At 43.3% G+C, this 20,992-nt stretch overlaps 1 protein-coding gene across 1 annotated transcript in view; it reads left to right on the forward strand.

The window, feature by feature from the left end:
* The window catches only part of etv4 (ETS variant transcription factor 4), a 39,080-nt gene that overhangs the window by 2,116 nt on the left and 15,972 nt on the right, over positions 1 to 20,992 (forward strand). The window contains exon 4 of the mRNA XM_084342282.1: positions 6,478 to 6,531. Coding sequence (XP_084198408.1) covers positions 6,478 to 6,531 — 54 coding nt within the window. The remainder of the gene's footprint in view (positions 1 to 6,477; positions 6,532 to 20,992) is intronic.

Consider the following 20,992-nt stretch of genomic DNA (forward strand, 5'->3'; position numbering starts at 1 on the left):
ACAGGCTGTTTGGCTTGTGTCACTCAAAGGCAACATAGCAATGAAATGAGGCCCAGTCAGAGGCAATTGTCAACTAGTAGACTTAATAAGTGCAACGATGATGTGAGCCCTAATAGAGTAATTATACCGTACGTCAAGAGGAGGGAAACAACACGGGCCCGTGAGTCATTGTGCGAAAACCTGGAGCAACAACAGTGGCGGGACGGAGAGGCCGAGTGTGCTTAAAGCTGCCAGTAGAAAGGGGAGCTGCACCAGGAGGTGTGAATTCAGTTGTGTCGGAGGCTTTGATGTGCTTTTGATGTGGAGGTTTAAAGGGAAATGCCACTCATTCTTGACATTTAATGTGAACCACATCAAGCTGATAAATCCTGTTGAAAGTCCTCCTGCGACAGGAGGAAATAGATTTTGCTTATTGTTGCTTCACTTGGATGTTTGAGCTTCAGTGTGCAGAAGCTGTTTTCACCTTCTTGCTCTCAAAAGTGATTTTGTGACGTCACAGATACTATTATAGATATGTTTGATGTTATATTGTTAGCGTGATGTGAAACTATATATATATCACCTTTGATTTTGGATATTGTGATATCGTGATATGACACGTGTTGTTTTCTCCTGGTTGATATTGAGCTATTTGTCAAAAATGCTGTGATATTTGATTTTGTCGCCCAGTCCTCGCATTCATGAAGTGTTTCTGGGGAGACTTAAAAATACTGAGATATATATTGTGCATCATTTTAAGGCCATGTCGCCCGGCCCCTATTTTGTTAATCATCAGCTGCAGAGGTGATTTTGTGACACCAGGAGTTTGGAAAGGGATCATGGTCCAATGTGCAGCTTATACAAGTGTGATGTGGAAAAGCTGAACACTGAGAATGGACTTTTTAGTGAAATATGAGACATCTTGTGACTCGTATTTAAATTTCTCTAGAGCTACTACAGGTAACTTTGATATTTTGTTGAGTTTGGAGCCCCCTGTGGACAAAAGTGGGAGTGTTTCCACCGTCAAAGCACAATATATAATGTCGAAAATAACATTTAAAAAAAATCTCCTCCTGCTTCTTTTCGACTACTCACTCTAACTTTGCCTGTGAAGATGTAAACACAGACTCTGACAGTCTGCACGCAGACCTGGTGGCAGGCGTTAGGAAAAACTAAATAGTTAAAGGTGCATTTTGTAGTTTTGAGGGAAGAAATTTTAAATCGGAAGAGAAAGATCTTCACTGACTGATACTTCAGTGACTGACCTTTAAAAGACGACACAGTTTCATGCTGTTTTACTTTGGTTATATGTGGCGGACCCTGCCACCTTTCTAGCTTCAAACACTGTTCTGGGACCTTATTTTCCTCTGAGAACAGCTTCTTTATTCACTTATGGAAAAGATAAATATTTCTGAGTTTGTATCATTACCTCAGTTTGAATGTTGTGCCCTTTTAAAGAAATAATTTTTCATGCTGATGGTCTCGTTTGTTGATGTTGGTCATATAGAGGCTGTTTCATGAACCAGTTAAAAACTCCTTGTAGTAGCTTAAAATTTGATGATCATAGATTTCAGATTTGTATTAACGAGGAAGAAGGAGAAGATTAAATGTGAGGATTTGTTTTTAAATTGAACTCTCTGTGGAAAAGAAAAGTATTATTCCAAGCAGAGACGTCTTAAAGTTGTGGTTAATCTTTGAGAGGATGTGCCTCCAGCCTTTTAATTGGTGAATTATTTGTGTTACCTTTATACCCTTTTAGTTTTCAGCAGTTGGATCTTAAAGTGATGTTATTTTATATTCTATGTAAATGCTCTTCTCATGAAGTGAGAGTGAGTTACCCTGACATGTCTGGGTGCTGCTCTGTCATCAGGAGTGAAAGCGGATTAGTTAGAAATATTATGTCACCTTTAAACAGTAACAACTAGTCCCGGTATTGACTTTGAGTCACACGCAGACTTTGACTTCACAGCAGGTCAGTGAACTAAACTTAAGGAAGTGAGGCGGTTACAATCAGAGACGAGGTGGAAGCGGTCGTCACTCTGAGGGAAGACCAGACATTTAAGTCGAGCCCCCTCCTCCCCGGCCGGCCTGTTTGTGGCAGACAATGATGCGTCCACGTTAGCTTTCTCACCTTTTCACATGCAGCGTCAAAAACCAGCAAGTTCACTTCACACCCGCAGACAAAGACGCAAGGGCCAATAAAGCTGCGACAATGGGTGTCGCTTCAAAGTTTGGAGCCCTATTTGTATTCACAGATTTCACTGCGAGGGCCACACTTAAAGGTTCAGTTCACCAAAAAACCCACTTTGTCCACTTACATCTGGTGGCATAAAGTCTGTAGCAGGATGAGTTTGATTTATTTGCCAAGGCTGAGATTTAAGCCACCAACTCACTACAATGTATGTGAATGGAGTTTAACTTGTGGTGCTCAAAGCTTTGAAAAGTGTTGTTTAAAGTACCCAGAAGTCATTCTTGAGTAAAAGAAAAGTAAATGTCACCCTTATAAATTGTACTGGAGCAAAAATCTTCAACTGTTATTAATTGTACTGAAGTATCAGAAGTAATTTTATGGCAATAAATGTGCTTGAGTATCAAAAGTAAAGTGAAAAAAGTAAAAGTAAGAGTATCAGATCTGATATTCAGCCTTTTTCTGATGATCACAATGACAATTTACACAATTTAATCTGATTGCCAACAAAGTAAATTAATTAAAGAAATGCGAAATAAAAATGAAAGATGTGCTACTTTGGCTCTGATGCAGCATGTAATATGTAAAGTAACTGGTAACCTAAGTATCAAATGAATGTAATGGAGTAAAAATGACTATATTTGCCTCCAAAATGTGGTATAAAGTTGCAGAAAATGGAAAAACTCAAATACAAGTACCTTAAAATTGTACTCAAGTACGGTACTTGAGTAAATGTACTTGGTTACATTCCAACACATATTATTTTTATATATTTAAATACCACAAACTATATTTCATTCTCTTCCAAACTTCTAAACCTTTGCAAATAAAACAAAAACTGTCTGCGTGGCTGCACTCGTCTGTGAGGTGGATAAGAAAGTATATATTTCTGGTCATTTTGGCGAACTAACCCTTTAAAAGTCGACGTTATGTTGTGTCCTGACTTTACAGATTTACTGGAAGCTTATTGTTGAGTCACATCGAGCGAACTAGACCAAAAAAAAAAAAAAAGGAGGCCAGGAGAGAAAGATGGAAGTGTAACTCTATCAAAGTGTTATTTAACCCTAAGTACGGGCTTGTTTTCAGCTTCCCCGGCTTAGACCTCTCCTTTCCTGTTGCATTAATTAAAGACCTTATCATGACTGATTGCAGTTGTGAGGGATTCACCAAGATTGTAAAAGCTGGGTAGCTGGAGGGAGTTTTTTTTTCTCCAAAGGAGAGCGGAAGCAAAAAGAGAGAGAGAGAGAGAGAGAGAGACGGAGGAAAAAAAAAAAGGGGGGTGAAGCGTTGAATGGCAAGAGTTCAGGAGCTTGTCACATCTTGTCTCAGTTTGGCCTTCAGGTTTATATGACTGAAGCGGCTTCGCTCCTCCCAGGATCTCCCACTGAGAGAGAAAAAAAAAGTCATTCAAGGTGCCTGGAAGCATCGGGGAGAACATGCGTCTGCGCTCGTATAAACACACTTTCCTTCTTGTGCTGACTTGCATCTCAAAGCCCCCGACGAGGTGTTCCTGGAAACGAATCAGATCCACACACACACACAGGAAAGCGCACAGACGCGAGCGCACGGCAGCGTCGTGATAACGTCTGATGCTCTGATCCCTCCTGCGTCTTTATGAGGTCCAGCGTGTTCCTCTCTGGACATGTTGAAACCAGCAAGAAAAGATTGATTGTTGGATGTGCAGAACTAAATATTGGCGGCTGCTCCGTCTCGTTCAGCAGCTTTGTTTCTGCCCCCCCCTGAGGCTGAAGGTCTGAAAAGTTAAAAGGGGGTAATATTATTATGGTATAGTAGGCCGCAGGATGCTGTGTTGTATAAGAAATCGATGTAATTTATCTGAACATGCCCCAAAACGCCGTCATCCGGTTTCCTCTGTACAGGAAGGAGGAGTGTGACGACACGAAAGTGGATTTGAATTTCTTATTTCCTCTTTTTGTCCTCTCTCTGGTGTCTCTGGAGCTCGGTGTCTGTCTTGAGTTTTGGTTTCTGTGTTGTGTGTCATCGACTGGAAACTGAAAATGGAGGATGAGCACACACAGAGAGAGGAGAGAGGAGACCGTTGAGGTTGAATGCAGGGTCAGATTTATCGACTCACTGCTTGATTTAAACTGTTTAATCTGTTTTCAATATCAGGAATATGCTTGATTTGGGATAAACTCCTTGGAAAATGCTTGATTTTTTAAAGTAATTGGTGTTTATTCTACACAACCGCTCGTGTAAACCAAAAATCCTTTCAGCATTCGAAATTAAATGATCCCATTTGTCATATTTATCTCCTTGAGATGAGCGAGAATTAGATGATCTTGATTAGAGAGACGCCTCTGATGCATTTAAGAGGATCTATGAGAAGAAATGTGCTATAATAAACAAAACATTGGTGTATAATCATCTGAAACTAAGAATTACTGAGGTTTTAGTCTGCTGTGTCAGCCGTGTTTCTACAGTAGTAGTTCTGCAGCAGAAACCGGGCTGTTCAAGCTTTTCTGCAGCCACCATAGGTCAGGTTGAGACAAAGTACCTGGGAACCTCAATATCTCCTCAAAAGCACTTCATGATGTTAGGACTGGGCAACAAAATCAAGTATCACAATATTTTTCACCAAACACCTCGATATCGACGATATTGGAGGGATGACAGGATGAGATTTCTGATCAATAATCATCAGTAATGTGGATATAATGACTATTTTGGTAAAGTCAGGTATTAGAACAGTCTGGTAAGTTCACAAAATTGGCCTTTAAAAGCAGGAAAAGACAACAAGAAAATGCTCCTAAAAAGCTGTACGAGCTCTGGGTTGTTCACATCTTTTGGTGCCGAGTCATGGTGGATTCTGCAAGAGTCCTCGTCCCGTGTCCATTTGCAGTCAGCAAGCGGTGCCAAAGCTCCCCGCCGCATGGTGCCACTTTGTTTTGCAGCCCATTACGCCCCTGATTGAGTTCATGATATTTAATGATCCCCCATCAACATTTCCCCTACCAGTTAGCTTGTACCATGACGTAGGTGTGAGTCCCCCAGCGGTGGAAACACTTTTAAAAAACCCCAGAAACCTTGTGGAAGCTGGAGCGGAGCCAGATTAAAAAAAAAAAGGTTGCTGGTAGATTCAGAGGTTCGGTCGTTAATTCAAGAGCCGGCGATCAAACCGCGGCTCTGTGGGTGAGTCTGACCTCCTCACCCCTCTGCGGGGTGTTGGCAGGCGAATGATTCGGGCTTTTCTAACCTGTTTGTGTGACTCAATGTCCAAAAGCTCTGAACGGACAATTGTGAATGGGTTTGGATTCCTAAAAAAAAAAAAAAAGAAAAAGGGCTGTACAATAGTGTCTGTCTAGCTCCGCTGCACCTGGGCTTGGCACCACTGACTGTGCTGTTTCAGTTTGATCCTACATGAGTTTCATTGTGAGAGCGTTTCCCAATCAGGGGCCACTGACATCGAACACCACTGCAGCTCATTATGTTTCAGATCAAGATATCACACACGCTCCGCATCGCTGCATTGACTCATCTGTTTTTTTTTTACAAATCATTGTAGCCTCTCCTGAAACACACCACCTCTCCTCTGATTGTCGCCATTTAACGAGATCCACGCAGTGCTTTATAACCTTTACTCGCTCTCGTTCCGCTCCTTCACCTCTCTGGATTTGAGTCTTTTTTTTTCCTCCATTCCTCGTTCACGCAGCGGACGAAATCCAGACTGCTTTTTTCGATTTGTTAGACACTTTGGGACGGAGAGGGGTTGAATCAGTGGAGCTGGTTCGTCACAGCGCTTGACAGATTTCTTCACTTGTTCTGCCAGAACAGCCTGTTTAGTCTGTCTGGATTTCAATAACGGAAATAAAAGGAAACTGGTTAAAAGCTGGTGGAACAGACTCGACTGGTGGCATACAGATGTCTGACCAGTTTGAGTAGTTAAGAGTGAAACTACATGACTCTTTTTTGCTTTGAGTTTTTTGATAAATAATCATCAGTAATTTGGATGTGATGACTAAATGTGTAAAGACGAGAAGTAAAACAGTTCAGAAAATGACAACATTTCACTGTAATGGAGCCTTTAAAACCAGGAAAAGACAACACTTGTGCCATATCACAATAACGATATGATACCGTTATATGACCCAGGCCTGAGCTCAAAGTTCTGGTGTGAATGGTCGAATGAATGAAGCTCAGCCGGCTCTGACTCAGATTTCAGAGGAGAGAAAAAGTAAAACAGAAAGAGGAAGTGAGGAGAGGAGACGGAGAAAGGTCACATTTGGCCTGAAATATAATAATAATGATGTTTAAGTCACCGTTGCTCTTTCTTTTTCTTCTCATTTCAGCTCAGGTTCCTGACAGTGACGAGCAATTTGTTCCTGATTTCCACTCCGAGAACTGTGAGTAATCCTCTCTCAGCTTACTGTGTCCTTTCCATGTCCGCGTCACTGCGCCGAAAATCAGATTTTCCTGATCGTATGTGACACAGATCAGATCTTTTCTTTTTAATACAGTTTATTCAATCATGCATTGATCCATGCAGCATGCACAGCTGCACATGGACATTGTCAGCCTCCTCTCAGATTTGACACGGTTGCATGTGATGAGACAGCGAGGAACGAAAAACCGACCGTCCAATCTTGGCTGTGACACGGCCAGAGGCTTAGGTGGGGATACTGTAACCCGCTGATGTTACAGTAATCTCCCTGGCAGACAGAGCTATGCAGAAACAGAAGGCCTAATGAGCCAGTCATCATGGAGTGAATTTGGATGTGCTGCCGTCATCCATTTGCATGCCTTTGAAAAGCTTGAATGGGTACGGCCCAGGAAACCAGTAAAAAAAAAAGAAAAAGGAAATTCAGGGCGCAGGTACAAAGATGGCCCTTTGTGCACGTCGGAAGGTGTAAAATGGAAAAGCAAATTCCTGGGCTGCACAACTGAGCAGCTATTTGAATGACTTTCCCTTTTTCTTGTTGTGTCTCAACAATGGCGAGTCAGGATCTGGGTGGGAGGACGTGTCGCTCTACAAACAGTTTTTTTTTCTTTTTTTCCTCTCCCATTCAACACACTGCAGGCTTCCCCGGTCTCTAGCAATGACACTGAACCGATTGGGGGGGAAAAAGAGAAAATAATCTCATCCCCAAACTTAAAACTGACAGCTCTCAGTCCCAGTCAAAGGCGCTTCCTGTCATCGAAGCCCATGCGTCCTTTTGTGTGTAAACATCATGTGATTCGAGCGGCTCCGAGTCACGACCGCTCGGCCCTCCTCGGTGACACATGCCCTGTGCAACATTGTCGCTCTGTGTTGGCCCACAATGCCGAGGGAGGAAGTGCAGATGAGCCCCGGGGCACTCGGAGGCCATGTCTACTTAACCCCCTGACCTGTCAGCCAATCAGCTGTCAGGCCTCTGCTAACGCTTGACCAGGGTGTGATTTGCAGGGTCACGGGGGCTTCGGTTTGACGGGCAGCTCACTTATACGCAGCGGAGACACTCCCGCGTTGACAGACAGTGTCCCTGCTGGTCACAGTCAATGGCCGCGGAGTTGAGTTCAAGCGTCTCTATTCAGGGAAAAATTGAAGCTGACAAGCGTCTATAAATATATTCATCTTTGTGTTTATTCTGTGCTGTATGTGGTCTATTAAAACCAAACAAAGCTTTATATTTTCCCATAAAGGCCTCCTCAGTGTCTGCTGTTCCTTTTTAAAAACAGGTGACTCACCTGTTTTGGAAACTCTAGCACGTTTAAAAAAAAAAAAAAAAAGCAGCATAAAGCCTTAATCCCAGGTGACCGGAATATAATTGAGGCCTGCATTGAAAACCGGCGCCCTGGTGAAAATTAAACATTGTTGTTTACTGAGTCAGGTCGTTACCTGCTCGGGCGTGGCGCTGACGGGAGAGGAAGAGGGAGCCAGCGAACGAAGAAGAGACGTGAAAACACTGGGACATGTAGGAATGCTAGATTAGGGAACAGGAGGCGGGGGGCAACAAGGAGGGATTGTGCAATACCTGCACATCTGGTAAATCTATCTCATCTGGTTCGTTCTCCCTCCGTTCACGGCTAACAAGCGTGCTCTGTCTGCAGGCTGCCATTGAGGGAAGGTTAGACAAACACGAAAACTTTTATGTACTTGCTGACCTGCCTGTGTGTGTGTGTTTTAAAGGTAATTGAGCCACTGGTGATAAGGCTGTAGTCATGTAATGTGATTGGAAGCATTAAAGGAACAGTTCACTCCATTAAAAAAAGGAGAATTCAGTCATTATCTACTCATCCAAAAGGCCGATGGAAAGCTTTGTAGACATTTCTGGGGCTTCACAGTAAAGCAGCATTCTCCTAAACAACTGAAGTAGATGGGGACTCGTTTTAAATAAAAAAGCATATTATGACCCCACACGTCCGGAGTAATCCAAGTCTCAGGAAGCAGCAGAGATCCCAGATTGATTTGAAAGGACATTATTTACACCCTCAACATGTGGTTGAGCCACTTCAGATGGAGTGTGCGTGACGAGTTTTAGCTTAGCAGCTACAGAGAAGATTTCTGCTTTAAAAAACGGTGTAAGTAATGTTTTTTAAATCAATTTGGGATCTCGGGGCTGTATGGAGCCATTTTGTGTTCATTTTCGGTTGTTTTATTAAGTCCCCATCTACTTCAGTTGTTTAGGAGAACGCTGCAACGCTGTTTTGCTGTAAAACTTCACCTTCCTTTCCATCGACATGGTGCTGAGAAGAGAATAACTAGTTTAGATTTTTAGTGAACTGCTCCTTTTAAAAGTAATCAAGCCATTGGTGAGTGTAGTTTTCTCATAATGTGACTGGAGGTCTTGAAGTCTTGAAGTAAAGGAGGATTCATGTTTGTTTTTGGGAGCTGACGGCACCTTCGGGGGTTACGTTCTCCTGACGTTGGGCCGTCGGACTGATCTCCTTTGTCTGTTTACCGCCTGCGGGGGAAGAAACACATGGAGGTGTCAGTCAAATTTATAGCGCGGCGATACTTAATTAAAAGAGTTTGAACGTGTCGCTGCTTTTGCCTTTTTGTGTCAGGAAACGGTAAAAGAAAAAAGAAAGGGGCCTCGGTCGGAGCGTTTAGCGAGAGCCGAGGGCTCGTTCTTCTTTGTCCAAGTATGTTGTTTACACTTGGAGCAGCTCGAGAGATGTGACCCATTCATAAATTTTCTTCCCTGCGTGCGTAAGAGGAAGTGTGCCTCTCCCTCCCCCCTCTCTCTCCCTCTCGCTCTCTCTCCTTCACCCTCCCTCCCTCTCTCTCTCAGTCCTCCGCTGCTCTCCTTCGGTCTTCATTCATAAAAAAGCCCTACAGTACTACAGACCCCCTCCTCCTCCTCTCCGACACCCCCCTCCTCTCCAAGTGGATACTCCAAACCCCTCCCTCCCTTCCTGTGTCTGTACAAACTAAGTCGAATTTAAAAATCTGGACAGCCACCCCCTCCTCCACCTCCTCCTCGTCCTCCTCCTCTCCTCCCCTTTCCCTTTTCTCTCTCTCTGCCTCTCTCCGCACACATTGAGTGTTCCAAGATGTGAACTAATCCAGCGATTTTCGGAGCTGTGTGGGACGATTGTTTAGTTTTGTGCCTTGCAGTAATTATATAGGAAGTTGTGGCCATAGAGCGCCGTCGCAGTGCTTTTCACTGAGCAGAGTTTAGTGAAGAGGAGAGAATGAAAGAAAAGAGGAGGGAGGAGGAAGAAAAAGAGGACATGCTTTGTCGAAATGTGCATCCTCTGTTTGATTTTTATTGGATCTTCCACCCTTTCATTCAGTTTGTCATCATATAGAACCTGTTTTCTTCTGTTGTACTGTGTTATTATTATTTTTCTTCCTGTTTTGCCAAATTAATCTAATATTTTAAGGCCTAATCTTTCCTCAAAGACTAAGACAAAATTCAAACATGGTGGTTTCAGCAGGGGGCGCAGGCAAAACGCAGCCGCCGGGACTCCTTTCACCTGCGTGTTTGAAATGTATTAAATACCTATGAAAACATGAATTCAGACATTTTGAATGTGAACATGTTGTATTTTAACATACTCGTCCCACAGCTTTAATTCCTCTTTTATCGATCAATAAAATGCCAATAAAACGTTATGAGAAACGTTCTCGCAGCCTCCTCGTCCGGGTTCACATCTTTTGAATTGCTTGTTTTGTCCCGCTGACAGTCCAGGCGTCGACCAAAGTCGTCCCTTTTTGGCGGCTTTTTGGCAGACTGAGCACGTAGAGTCGGTGGCGGACCCTGCCAGCGAGAAACACCTCTCTAATTGGCTGTCCATTGAAGTGAATCAGTGCATGACAAGAGAAACAGTATCTACGATTTCAGCCATTTTATCTCGGCCTCTCGACTATTTTTGCCAGAGTTGTATATCCGCATTCCTCCGTCTTCCAGTTTCCAGTTTTTTATGCTCTGGTAACCACTTGGTTCTGGTCAGGGGGGTAAAAAAAAATCATGATTTGGCTTAAAACACCTATTTTGTTGCCACGATCACGGATGGAGACGGTCCAACTTCTTGTGAAAAAAACGGCGGTTTTGACGCCACATAAATGGCTGAAAACGTCCAAAGATCTCCTTAAAAATATCCCGACTCCGACGTGGCTCAGAATAACACCACCACGTTTGGTACAAATGTCAAATGTTGGACTTATTTATGGTCTGCAGAAATATTATATCCTGGCGACTGAGCTTCTCTCGTGCAGTTAGCTGCTGGCTGTGGTCTTTGCAGTGTGTTAAAGTGCAGCGTGAGGCGACGCAACAGTAAAGCCTTCGTTGCCGCTAGTTCTTCTATGTTGGTTTGTTGTGTCTGGGCCCTGTGATATTCGGTGCACTATTGCATCAGACAAAGAAAACAAGCAAATCCTGGGAATTGGGAAGGTCATGTTCAGCTTTCACGCTCAGAGAAAGAGTTAATGGTTAATCAGGAAACCCAAAAAAGTTGCAGAGTGAAAGACACAAGCGAAGAGAGGAAACAGACAGAAAGTAAGAAGAGAGGGGAAAGGTTCCAGTAACTCGGCTCTCCCAGCAGTGTGTCTCTCTGGCTCTGTGTGTTCTGCTTTGTCATGAATTCACAGCCTTCCTCTTGTTTGGGTTGTTTTTCTGGATCAGAACTGGCCCAATCAGGCCCTATTTGGAGCATGGGGCGATTGGGGACTGAATCGCGCCCCTCCCTCTCCAACTCCCTCTCTCCCCAGAAGAGAAACATGCAGCTCTGTGTTCGCCACTTTCCAAAATACAGCTGCTATGCAACAAAGTGCACAAAAACAGCCAGGTGCCTGCCAGATATGCCCTGGATACCGCTCGCTCGCTCGCTCTGGGGAGGCCGGGCTTGTGTTTGTTGCGCTGTTTTGTTTTCCCTGCGAGTAAAATGCTTGATTTCTCTTACAGATGATTTCTTTTGACAGCCTCTCATCCACTTACTCATGCACACACATAAACACACTTGGCCTGGTGACTGAACACACACACACACACACACACACACACACACACACACAAACTTCAGCCCGGCAGTTTTTATGAATGGGCTGGTTGTGAAAGACTGGCTGAGGCAGCACATTGAGTTAAGGGGAGTGAACCTTCATTCATCGCGCTGAGGGACGTTACTCTATCAGTTACAACACCTATGAGAGGTACCAGCCTATTTTCTGCCAGCCTTTATCCGGCTACAACATTTTTGTGGCGGTGTGTAATTAACGGAAGCACAGAGGGCCAAGAATTTTTTTTTTTCTGGTGATCCATTTTTCTAAGTCTGATCTACAGTATTTTCTCTCGTGTGTTTATGACTTGAGACCTGGTTTTGCCAGGATAATCTTTTTAAGTTCGTGATTTTTTTCTTTTTTTTTTCTGTCATCTGTTAAAAAATTTCACTTGGTTTAACACGTGGAATTTTTTTTTCTGCTCAAACAAAATTTTCTTTTTCTTTTTTTTTTTTTTCGCCTATCTTGAGTATTTTTCTTTTTTTTTTCATGCATGAAAAAAAAAAAAAAAAAAAATGGCCATGTGTGAAAACTAGAGAGAAAAAATTCAGGAGTTGAAAAAAAAAGTTTTTCCTCCTGGAAATTTTTTCACCTCTTTTTTTAAAGTAAAAGGAACGGAGGTGGGAATTATTTTGCCGCTTATTTTAACGCGCTTTTTTTTTTTTACAAGAAAGGACAAAAAAGAAATTCAGGTAATTTTCAAGTAATTAGTTCAAAATAAATAAATAAATAAAATCAGCAGAAAAAATTTGACCATGTGTGAAACCAAGTAGATTTTTTATTTTTTTTTTATTTTTTGGAGAAGATGTTGTTTTTTTCGACAGAATTTTTTTTTTCAATGTGTGAAACCAAGTGGAAATTTTTTTCATCATGGACATCACCTGGGGAAAAAAAAAATCTTGGAAATCTTTTGAAACTTGGTTTCCCACATGGCATTTTATTTTCTGCTAATCTTTTTTTCTACTTGAAATTTTTTCTTTTTTTCACTGGTTTTCATGCAGGGAGAAAAAATTCCTCTTTAGAAAATGGTTCACCAGATAAAAAAAATTCTTCACTTTCCCCTCAGGGCTCCCATACAGACTCCTGTTTTATGTGGTGAAGATTCAGGCTTTTTTTTTTTTTGCACTTTCTTTGCTTAGTTTAGCTGCAATCACCGCTCTGGTTTCCCCAAATTGCAGACAGTTTTAGTTACATTTGTTTCAGGTTAGAATCCTAAAAAAAGACACTACAATTATCCAAAAGTGACTGCAAGTTTACAACATTATTTAAGTCGATTAAATCCAGTGAAAATGGGTTTGTAAAGGCCGAGCGTGGAGAGTAATAGGCGTTTAACAGCTTCCAGTGGGGAAGTAAAAGCTGTACTCCTGCGTGTTGATTCAGAACAGCCCCGTCAAAGCCAGGGGGCCGCGGGGATTTGAGCCAGGCAGCGCAGCCCGAGTGTCAGCAGCATAGCTTTGTGAATGGACGGCACTGTGTGTTTTATTACAGGAGAGTGAGGGGAGGTGTGTGTGGAAGGAAAAGAGAGAGTGTGTGTGTGCTAGTACATCCCTGTGATGCTCGTGCCGCTGCATTTCTATGTCCGTGTTGGTGTGTTTAGTCCGGCTCTGCTCTCTGCAGCTGGAGCGTTTTCTCTTTTTGAAGGCGAGCACAGACCGAGTACAGTCAGGCCAAAAAATACTGGTCGCTGAGTCCAGTTTGGACATCTTGCCACAATCCCAGCTCATTAAAATTTGGGTCTTAGTTTCCTTTTGGCCATCATTCCTATTGGTAAAGATAAGATTGTATTAAATGGTTTGAGAAACAAGGTTGAGTCAGGTTGTTAGCAAACATCCAGGTTAGCTAAACTAATTTACTTACTGTACTTGTTTACGCACAGTTTTCCTGGGCAACGAGGGATTATTAGCTGCACTCGCTTCTGCTTTTACTTCGAAATGCAGCAATTGAGATGTTTCGGCTGAATTGGGTCTAAAGATGTCTGTATGATTTAAAAATAAAGGCTGTCAGATCGTCAAATAGTGCCTGAAACTCCCGTCACCTCAACACTTTTCCGATGTTGGAACTGTTTGACAATTTATGCATTTTTCGAAAACTGACATATCGACAACGATTCCAATCGTGCTTCCTACTGTTGATCTGATTGGTTGAAGTTAGCTTGTGATAGACGGACGGTTCGTCCAATCACCCGCCAAGTATCTCTTGAGAGTTCCTGCCCTTTTCCAAACTGTTTCAGAGAAGAACTTCTCAGATGGTTCTGGTTAGTTTTATACAACTTCTATCACTTTTCACATGTGTAATGCCATGAAAGCCTTTGTGTTTTGTGTGGTGACGAGCTTTTCAGCCAGTTCGGGTCAGCTTTGAAACTCTCTTGCCTTCAGATGTGGTCAGACGACACTTCATACAAACAAATTGGTCTCAACCTCTTAAACATTTCTGACCATGTTTCTTGCCGCCTCTTACTTTGTTGCACCACTGTCACCATGTTCCCAGACCTTAGCAATCACATTGGTGAGAACAATGTCGTCAAAACTGTTAAAAATGATGGTCAAAACTATGAAAACCAATCCAAGTTGTATCAAAACAGAACTATCCTTGTAAGGGAAGACAGACTGTGATCCGTATATGAATGCTGACCAAGAAAGGAAAGCAAAAGCAGCCATTTTCATCCGCCTGACAGTCCAACACACACACTTCGACACACAAAACACACTCTGCACGTGAGTGGAGGAGGTGGCTGCGGAGGCTGGACCTCTAGTAACCTGCTGACACAGACCAGTAGGTGTGCAGAGCGAGCCGAGAGCCAGCGTGCGGCCGTATCGATCCTGGAGAGGAGTAGGAGGAGATGGAGAGGGTTGATGGATGCCTTGATAAAGATAAAGCGCAGATAAATCAGCATGGAGGCAGATAGGGGAAGGAGAGGGGTAAGAGGGGGTCAAACGTGCCGTGTGCATCGCCGTCGAGATCCCGATCGGGAAGGGTGAAGGAGGGAGGGGTGTTGCGAGAAGAGCAGGAGGAACTGTGGATGTGGCATGTGCGCTGATAATTCCCAGCAAGGTGTCCGGCCCGCTCTGCGTCTTATCTCCTTCTGATAAGACCGCGTTTGCCTGGAAACAGCGGCTGGAAACGCGCGTACAGGCACGCATGGCCACATAGGCGAACAAACAAATGAAGCACAGCACATACACACTCCCCCCCCCTCTCCTCCTCCTCACATCCGTGGTACCCTGGTGGGCAGTGGGAGCTCATTATATCATTTCAGTAACAGTGTGGGGGTGAATCGATCGCTGCATTAAACATTAAGAGGGGACAGCTATATTGGGGGCTGAGGGATTGAGAGTGAGGAGTCAATATTGTGCCAGATTAATTACATCCAGGCCTCGCCTGTGACGGGCTGTCCCTCTCGCTGCACATGTCCCGGGACAGGGATGTATTGTATCGGGTCCACTAAACAGCAATGGAGCGGTGAGATTTATGACTGGTCAATGGCCATTTATAAAAAGCCCACGCGGCACAATTGAAAGTGAAGTGGACAATAGGGAAAACGCGAGACGTCAGAGCGTTGACCGATTGAAATTGTGATCCCCCTGGCGCGAGCAAGAGCGAGGAAATATGAAGTATATAATCATATTTTGAGTGTTTTTTCTCCTTTTCAGTGTTAGGGTTGTGAAAGTATACCGTTCTGGCTGAATGTCAGACAGATGATGACTGATATCAAGTTCATTGACAGGATTCAAGGCTGAAAGTGCAGCGACTATTCTGAGAAATAAAGCCGAGTGTTCCCGTTCAAACGAGAACATTCTCATCACTTCAGACAGACACTGCACCCTATTTCCAGTTGACAAAAGGGAAGTGAAACCTTGATGTTTGCAGAAATTCACCGTGCTGCTGCCTTTCTCATGATGGGTGTCATTCAACATCTACATCCTGTTGGCCAACACAACATGATGCATCAAAAAAAAAAACGTTTTAACGGCCCACGCAAAACAAATCCAATTTGCGAGAAGCGCCACAGGGCTGTCCCGGCCAATCGTGTGTCTCGCTGATACCATTGTACTTTCCATCAATCTCGTTAGGCTTGTTTGGCAGGTATCTGACAACCATTCTTTAAATATTCAAGGAGCCTGAACCATTATCAGATGAGAGAGGGCGACCTGTAAATCAGATAGAGCAAACACTAATGGATCCAACACTCCTGGGCTCCCTGAGCAGACAGATACCGAAGCCACTCTCGGGCCTGTTGGCTCTCAGAGAGGATGGAGGATGAGTTTGTCAGTGCTGGCCAGGCTGCTTTTCTCTCTCTCTCTCTGTTTCTGTGTGTCTTCCTGATTGTGCAGTGACCTGAGAGGCACACACACACACACACACACACACACACACACACACACACACACACACACACACACATGTCCAGCACATGTTTCCATGCACCAGTGGAATGACTGGATACAATCTGCAGTCGAAACGGTCTGGATCATATTGTACCGCCTCGCCTCGCTTCCCCTTCACTCTCCCTCTTTCTCGGGATTTTTCCACTCAACTGCAACCTACAAAGACAAAACACAGTAAATAAATATTTAGTCAACGCAGAGTCTAGACTCAAACATGACTTTTGTGACATTCATGCCATAAAACAGGAATTCACACCGGTGTTAGAAGTCAAGTTTGTTTGTAACTTGCATACAAATACATGAAATTCCTTCGTACGTGAATGAGCTCGAGTCAAAAGGCAAACGCGTATCATCTGTAAAAGTACTCATTACGCAGACTGGCCCATGTCAGAAGACTCTGTTACAATTATTGATGCACTCATGTCTAAAAGTCAATAATGTAAAGCTGGAGATGATTTTAACAAGCCTAGCAAACTGCTGGTCGGCAAAATACATCATGATATTACTTTATGATCTGACTCTGCAAAGTACACAGAAACTTAAGCTGACAAAATAAATAAAACGAAGTGTTGAATATTACTAGCCTTAGCCAAAAGGCTAAATGTAGCCGCTGCTTTCTGACTAGTTGTTTCCTATTGTTGAAAAATATCATATTTGATGAACCAACATCTTCACAATGTGAAGAAGTTAGCATCATGGAGGAGCAACAGCAACTTCTGCTTGTTTGATTTTAATCCTGAATGTAGTATTTTTTAGGATTTATTGATTGTATTGATCTCATTACAAGGTATGCCAGTGATGTTGGAGGTAAAATCAACCTGTAAAGGTATAAAATGATGCATTAAAACCTCCTCCCGTTGATCCGTTTGCTTTCAGCCTTTTACTCGTCTCCATTGTGTCGCACAGTTCGACTTGTTGTGAAGCTCAGAAAATGTGACGCTGCGCTGTCAGCCTTTTATTTTCATCTAAATGTTTGGTGCCCTTAAAACAACTTATAAAAAGCATCCAAACTTGGTCTGAGAAAGCAAAACATACTGCGTGCAGAACTTTAAAATTACAGTCAAAGTATAGGTTATATCTTACTTATAATGCATGTGTTGACAGTCAAATACTTTAAAATTACACTGTTGCTTTTCCCCATTACGCCGCCCTCTCACCACAATGGAGCCATGTCTTCAGCTAAGCAACTAATGTCATTTGCAACCCATGTGAATCAATAGCTTCCTTTTTAACCTTTTAAAACCATTGTGGTATAATTGCCATCCTTGTTTTTATTGATCCTTCGCCACATGCGGGGAGAGAACCAGGTGTAGCCTCTCACGCTTTCTCAGCCTGCACTGCAGCACGGCGAGGCCTCGTGCCGCTCGCACCGCCACATGTACAGTACAATGCATATCGTGTGAGATAAGAACCAGATCTCCAGACGGCCCTGAGATGTTTCCTCCTAAGAGTACGACTTTAAATCGTGTTTGTATGATTGGACCCACTGAGCGAGTATTTACGTTACGCTCACATGTTCTTCGGTTTAGCAAGATCCAGTCACCCTGTTTGACACAGGGGCTGATGTCCAATGAGTTATTGTGAGCGAGGCTGTCATGGGCTGCAGACTTCCAGAGGCTTAAGACTTGGCCAAGTCGCACATAAACATCCAGTGTAAGACTCTCCAGATCCGCGGCTGTCTTCAGATTGGATTTCCCTACTCTAGGGCCTTTAATGGTAGGAAATACTCCGTCTGAAATAAGATGGGGGAGTTCATGGCGAGGTCTCGTTAAAAAGCCATACATGAGAGTTGAATCCCCTGATTTCGTCTCTTTCGTCTCCAATCGAAGGCCTCAATATGTTGTAAAGTGAATTGATCAATCTCAATATGTTTTCGCACAACCTGCTGTAGTAAATCTCTGTCGGCGCGATTTGTTTTTCAGGAATCCCGTCGGGACCCAATAGTGTTTCCCGACATGTTCACACCACCTCCGTATGGCTCAGCTGAGGGGCCCATTGTGTAGAAAGAGTATGTGTGAGTGTGCTCGGGGTGGAGGGGGTGTCATCCCCGCTCCTGCGATTTGTTTGTGGTGGGCGTCTGTTGAATGGGACCCCCCCCCCATGTAATGATCCCTCTACTTCCTAAAGCACTCAACCATGACCATCACCTTTCACCCTGCATCCTCCCCCTCTAAGAGACAACATTTACATATGTAAAAGTCGGTTCTCCGCCCTGCCTTTAGCTGCGGGTCATCTCTATACCTAGACCTCAGAATGGGGATTGAATGGGAGATGGTGAAGAAAAACACAAAATAAGGAAGGAGGGGATACGACAGGTTAGGAGCGAGGAAGAACCCTTTGACCTTATCAGTTTAGGAGGTGCTGGGAATCTGCCAGGGTTCATACATACTTTGGCGTACACGCTCCTGCGCTATCTCAAAATTGTCTGTTTTAAAAGGCAACAGCTATTGTGTACTGTATCTGTCTTTTCACTTCTAAACACCTTTCAGGTTCTCCACAGTTCATGAACTGACCCCCTCCCCGAAGAAACAATGAAATATGAGGATCTCTGTGAAAGGGTGATGTAACATTTAACAAAGCGGTTAGAGGAGGTCATATTGCCCCAAATAAAAGCAGGAAGAGAAGGGAACCTGAAGAACATAACTCTCCCTGGATCCGTTTACAAGACTGCCACCACCTTATAAACTTTAGCAGCAAATTTGACATCATTTGGACAGGGAGATTTACTGTAATACGGCACAGAGTGTGTAATAGTTGGTGGGGACCAGAGTTTGTTTTAATTTGAGGACTATTCTTGGAACTGGATGTTAGATTAATCCCGAAATGATGTTTTCAGTCACGCTAGCGGGTTTAAGAAAAAGGCACTGTCTGTCCATCGCCTTTGTCGGACTCAAATACCTCAACAACTTTGGTGATCTCCTGACTTTTTATGTAGCGTCAATAGCAGGACAATGTTGAAATTAATCTAGTAAACATTCACCTGACAGATATAAACACTGATCATTTACTGAATGCATTGGTCATCGTTCCAAGATGATATTTCTAAATGATGTTGCCGATCCTCTGACTTCCTTTATCAACATGAGGTTGACAGTCGGATGGATTTCCATTACATTTGACGCAGATGATGCATCTTAATGAACTTGGTGATCCTCTGACTGTTCCCTTAGCACCACCATGAGGTTGAACCCTAATGACTTTGTCGATCCCCTGACTCATCATTCGGCACCACTAGCAGGTCAACCTTTTAATTCCTCTAGTGAAACACCGTTTCGTAAAGATATTCACGGTTCCCAGATGATGTTTGCGATCCTCTGACTTTTCCTTCAGCACCACCACGATGTTGACTTTTGGACAGACTGCCATGAAACTTGCTTCAGACATTCATGCCCTCCTCAGGATGAATTGTAATAACTCTGGTGTTTCCATGGTGAACATGGTAAACATGAAACCTGCTAAACGTCGACGCATTGTGAGCACGCTGCTTGCATGGGTTAAGACGAGTCCTGTTCAAATTTGTTTAATAATTTAATCAAATTCATAAAGCTGTTCAGAATCTCAGGATCAAAGTACGTTGAGTTTTCCAATTTTCCTCTTTAGCCCCTTGATCCTCAGCTTTTATAAACTGGTGAATCCTTAATCGGAACGTTAACCAGCTCTATCTAATTGAAAATGCGTGAGATGCAACAAAACGGCAAGAACAATCGCTGGCAAACACACGAGCGCAAAAAGCTTTTCTGATGCTCATTTACAAGATTAATTAATAATCCAGAAAGGTCACACACAAATGGCTCAAACACACACACTCACACACACACACACGTGCATACGCAGACCTCTACATCTACAGCTGACGCCGTTCCCAGGCCGGACTTTTCTGAAATGGAACATCCTCATAAAACCGAGAGCCACATCAAGGGCGATATTCCTGCCAATCGCATTAGTGGCTCTACTTGGCTGCGCTGCGAGTGGACTTATGTACACTCTGAGGATTGTTTGCAGTTCATGACCATAGCAGAGAAAGGGGGGGGAATGTCAATAGACAAACACACTAGTATTATTAGAGCGGCAGTCATGTGCCACCCTCTGTGTACCAGCAGACGAGCTGTCGGAGACTTAGAGGAGGCTGGAATCCCATCGCGTCTGTCTGGGAAATCTGGGTAAATGCTCTCTAATCCTGTTGATCCTCCGCTAAAGCCAACACTTCCTCACCTGCCTGCCTGCCATGGGAGAGTGACTACAGACCAAAAATAGGAAGGTTATTATGATGAGCAGCGCCGTTTTGATTGTTCGGGCTCGGTTCATCAGTTTAAACATGTTTCTGTTTTTTCGGTCACAGGCAAACAGGTTCAAGCGAAATAAACATTTGAACAGCAACAGGAAGCGTTTCAACATTTTTGAAAAGCATAAAAAACCACAAGAATCCTGTTTGAGCTCTTTATTTAGCACACGAGTTCACTTGGATGTTCGTGAATTACGACACACCAAAGCTGCTTGATCTCAGAGTCATACAACAAAAATGCAACAGTTAAAAATGTCCCAACGACTTATTAAAGATGTAATACGCAAGAAATCTGGATTAAAATGTCTAAAACCAGCTCGACCTTTGTTATGTTTTGTTGAGTTTCCCCAAATGTTTCTTACAATGTTCAAACCCAGAAAAATCTGGATTTTTACTAAAGGTAACGGTGTGTTTTATTTCGCTTTAACATCTGGGAGGACATCAGATAACAAGTCAGACAGTGAGGAAGGAAGTGAACCGAGGAGCCTAAACGCAACACGAATGAAACTTTTGAAACATTACCTCACCCGTGAACATCTCTGCCTGAGTCACAGCATCAGATTTTAATCTACAGTAGTCGCTGTTCAACAACGAAGACAACAATTCCCATGATCTCACACCGCTTCACGACATCATCGGACTACGTCTTTTGTTTTCATTGTCTCATGACATACTCTGTGTTGAAATGTTAAGTTTACAAATAGTCAGAAAATGAATGG

Source organism: Pagrus pagrus, assembly GCF_965226575.1.
Source record: "Pagrus pagrus genome assembly, chromosome: 21".
Lineage (NCBI taxonomy): Eukaryota > Metazoa > Chordata > Actinopteri > Spariformes > Sparidae > Pagrus > Pagrus pagrus.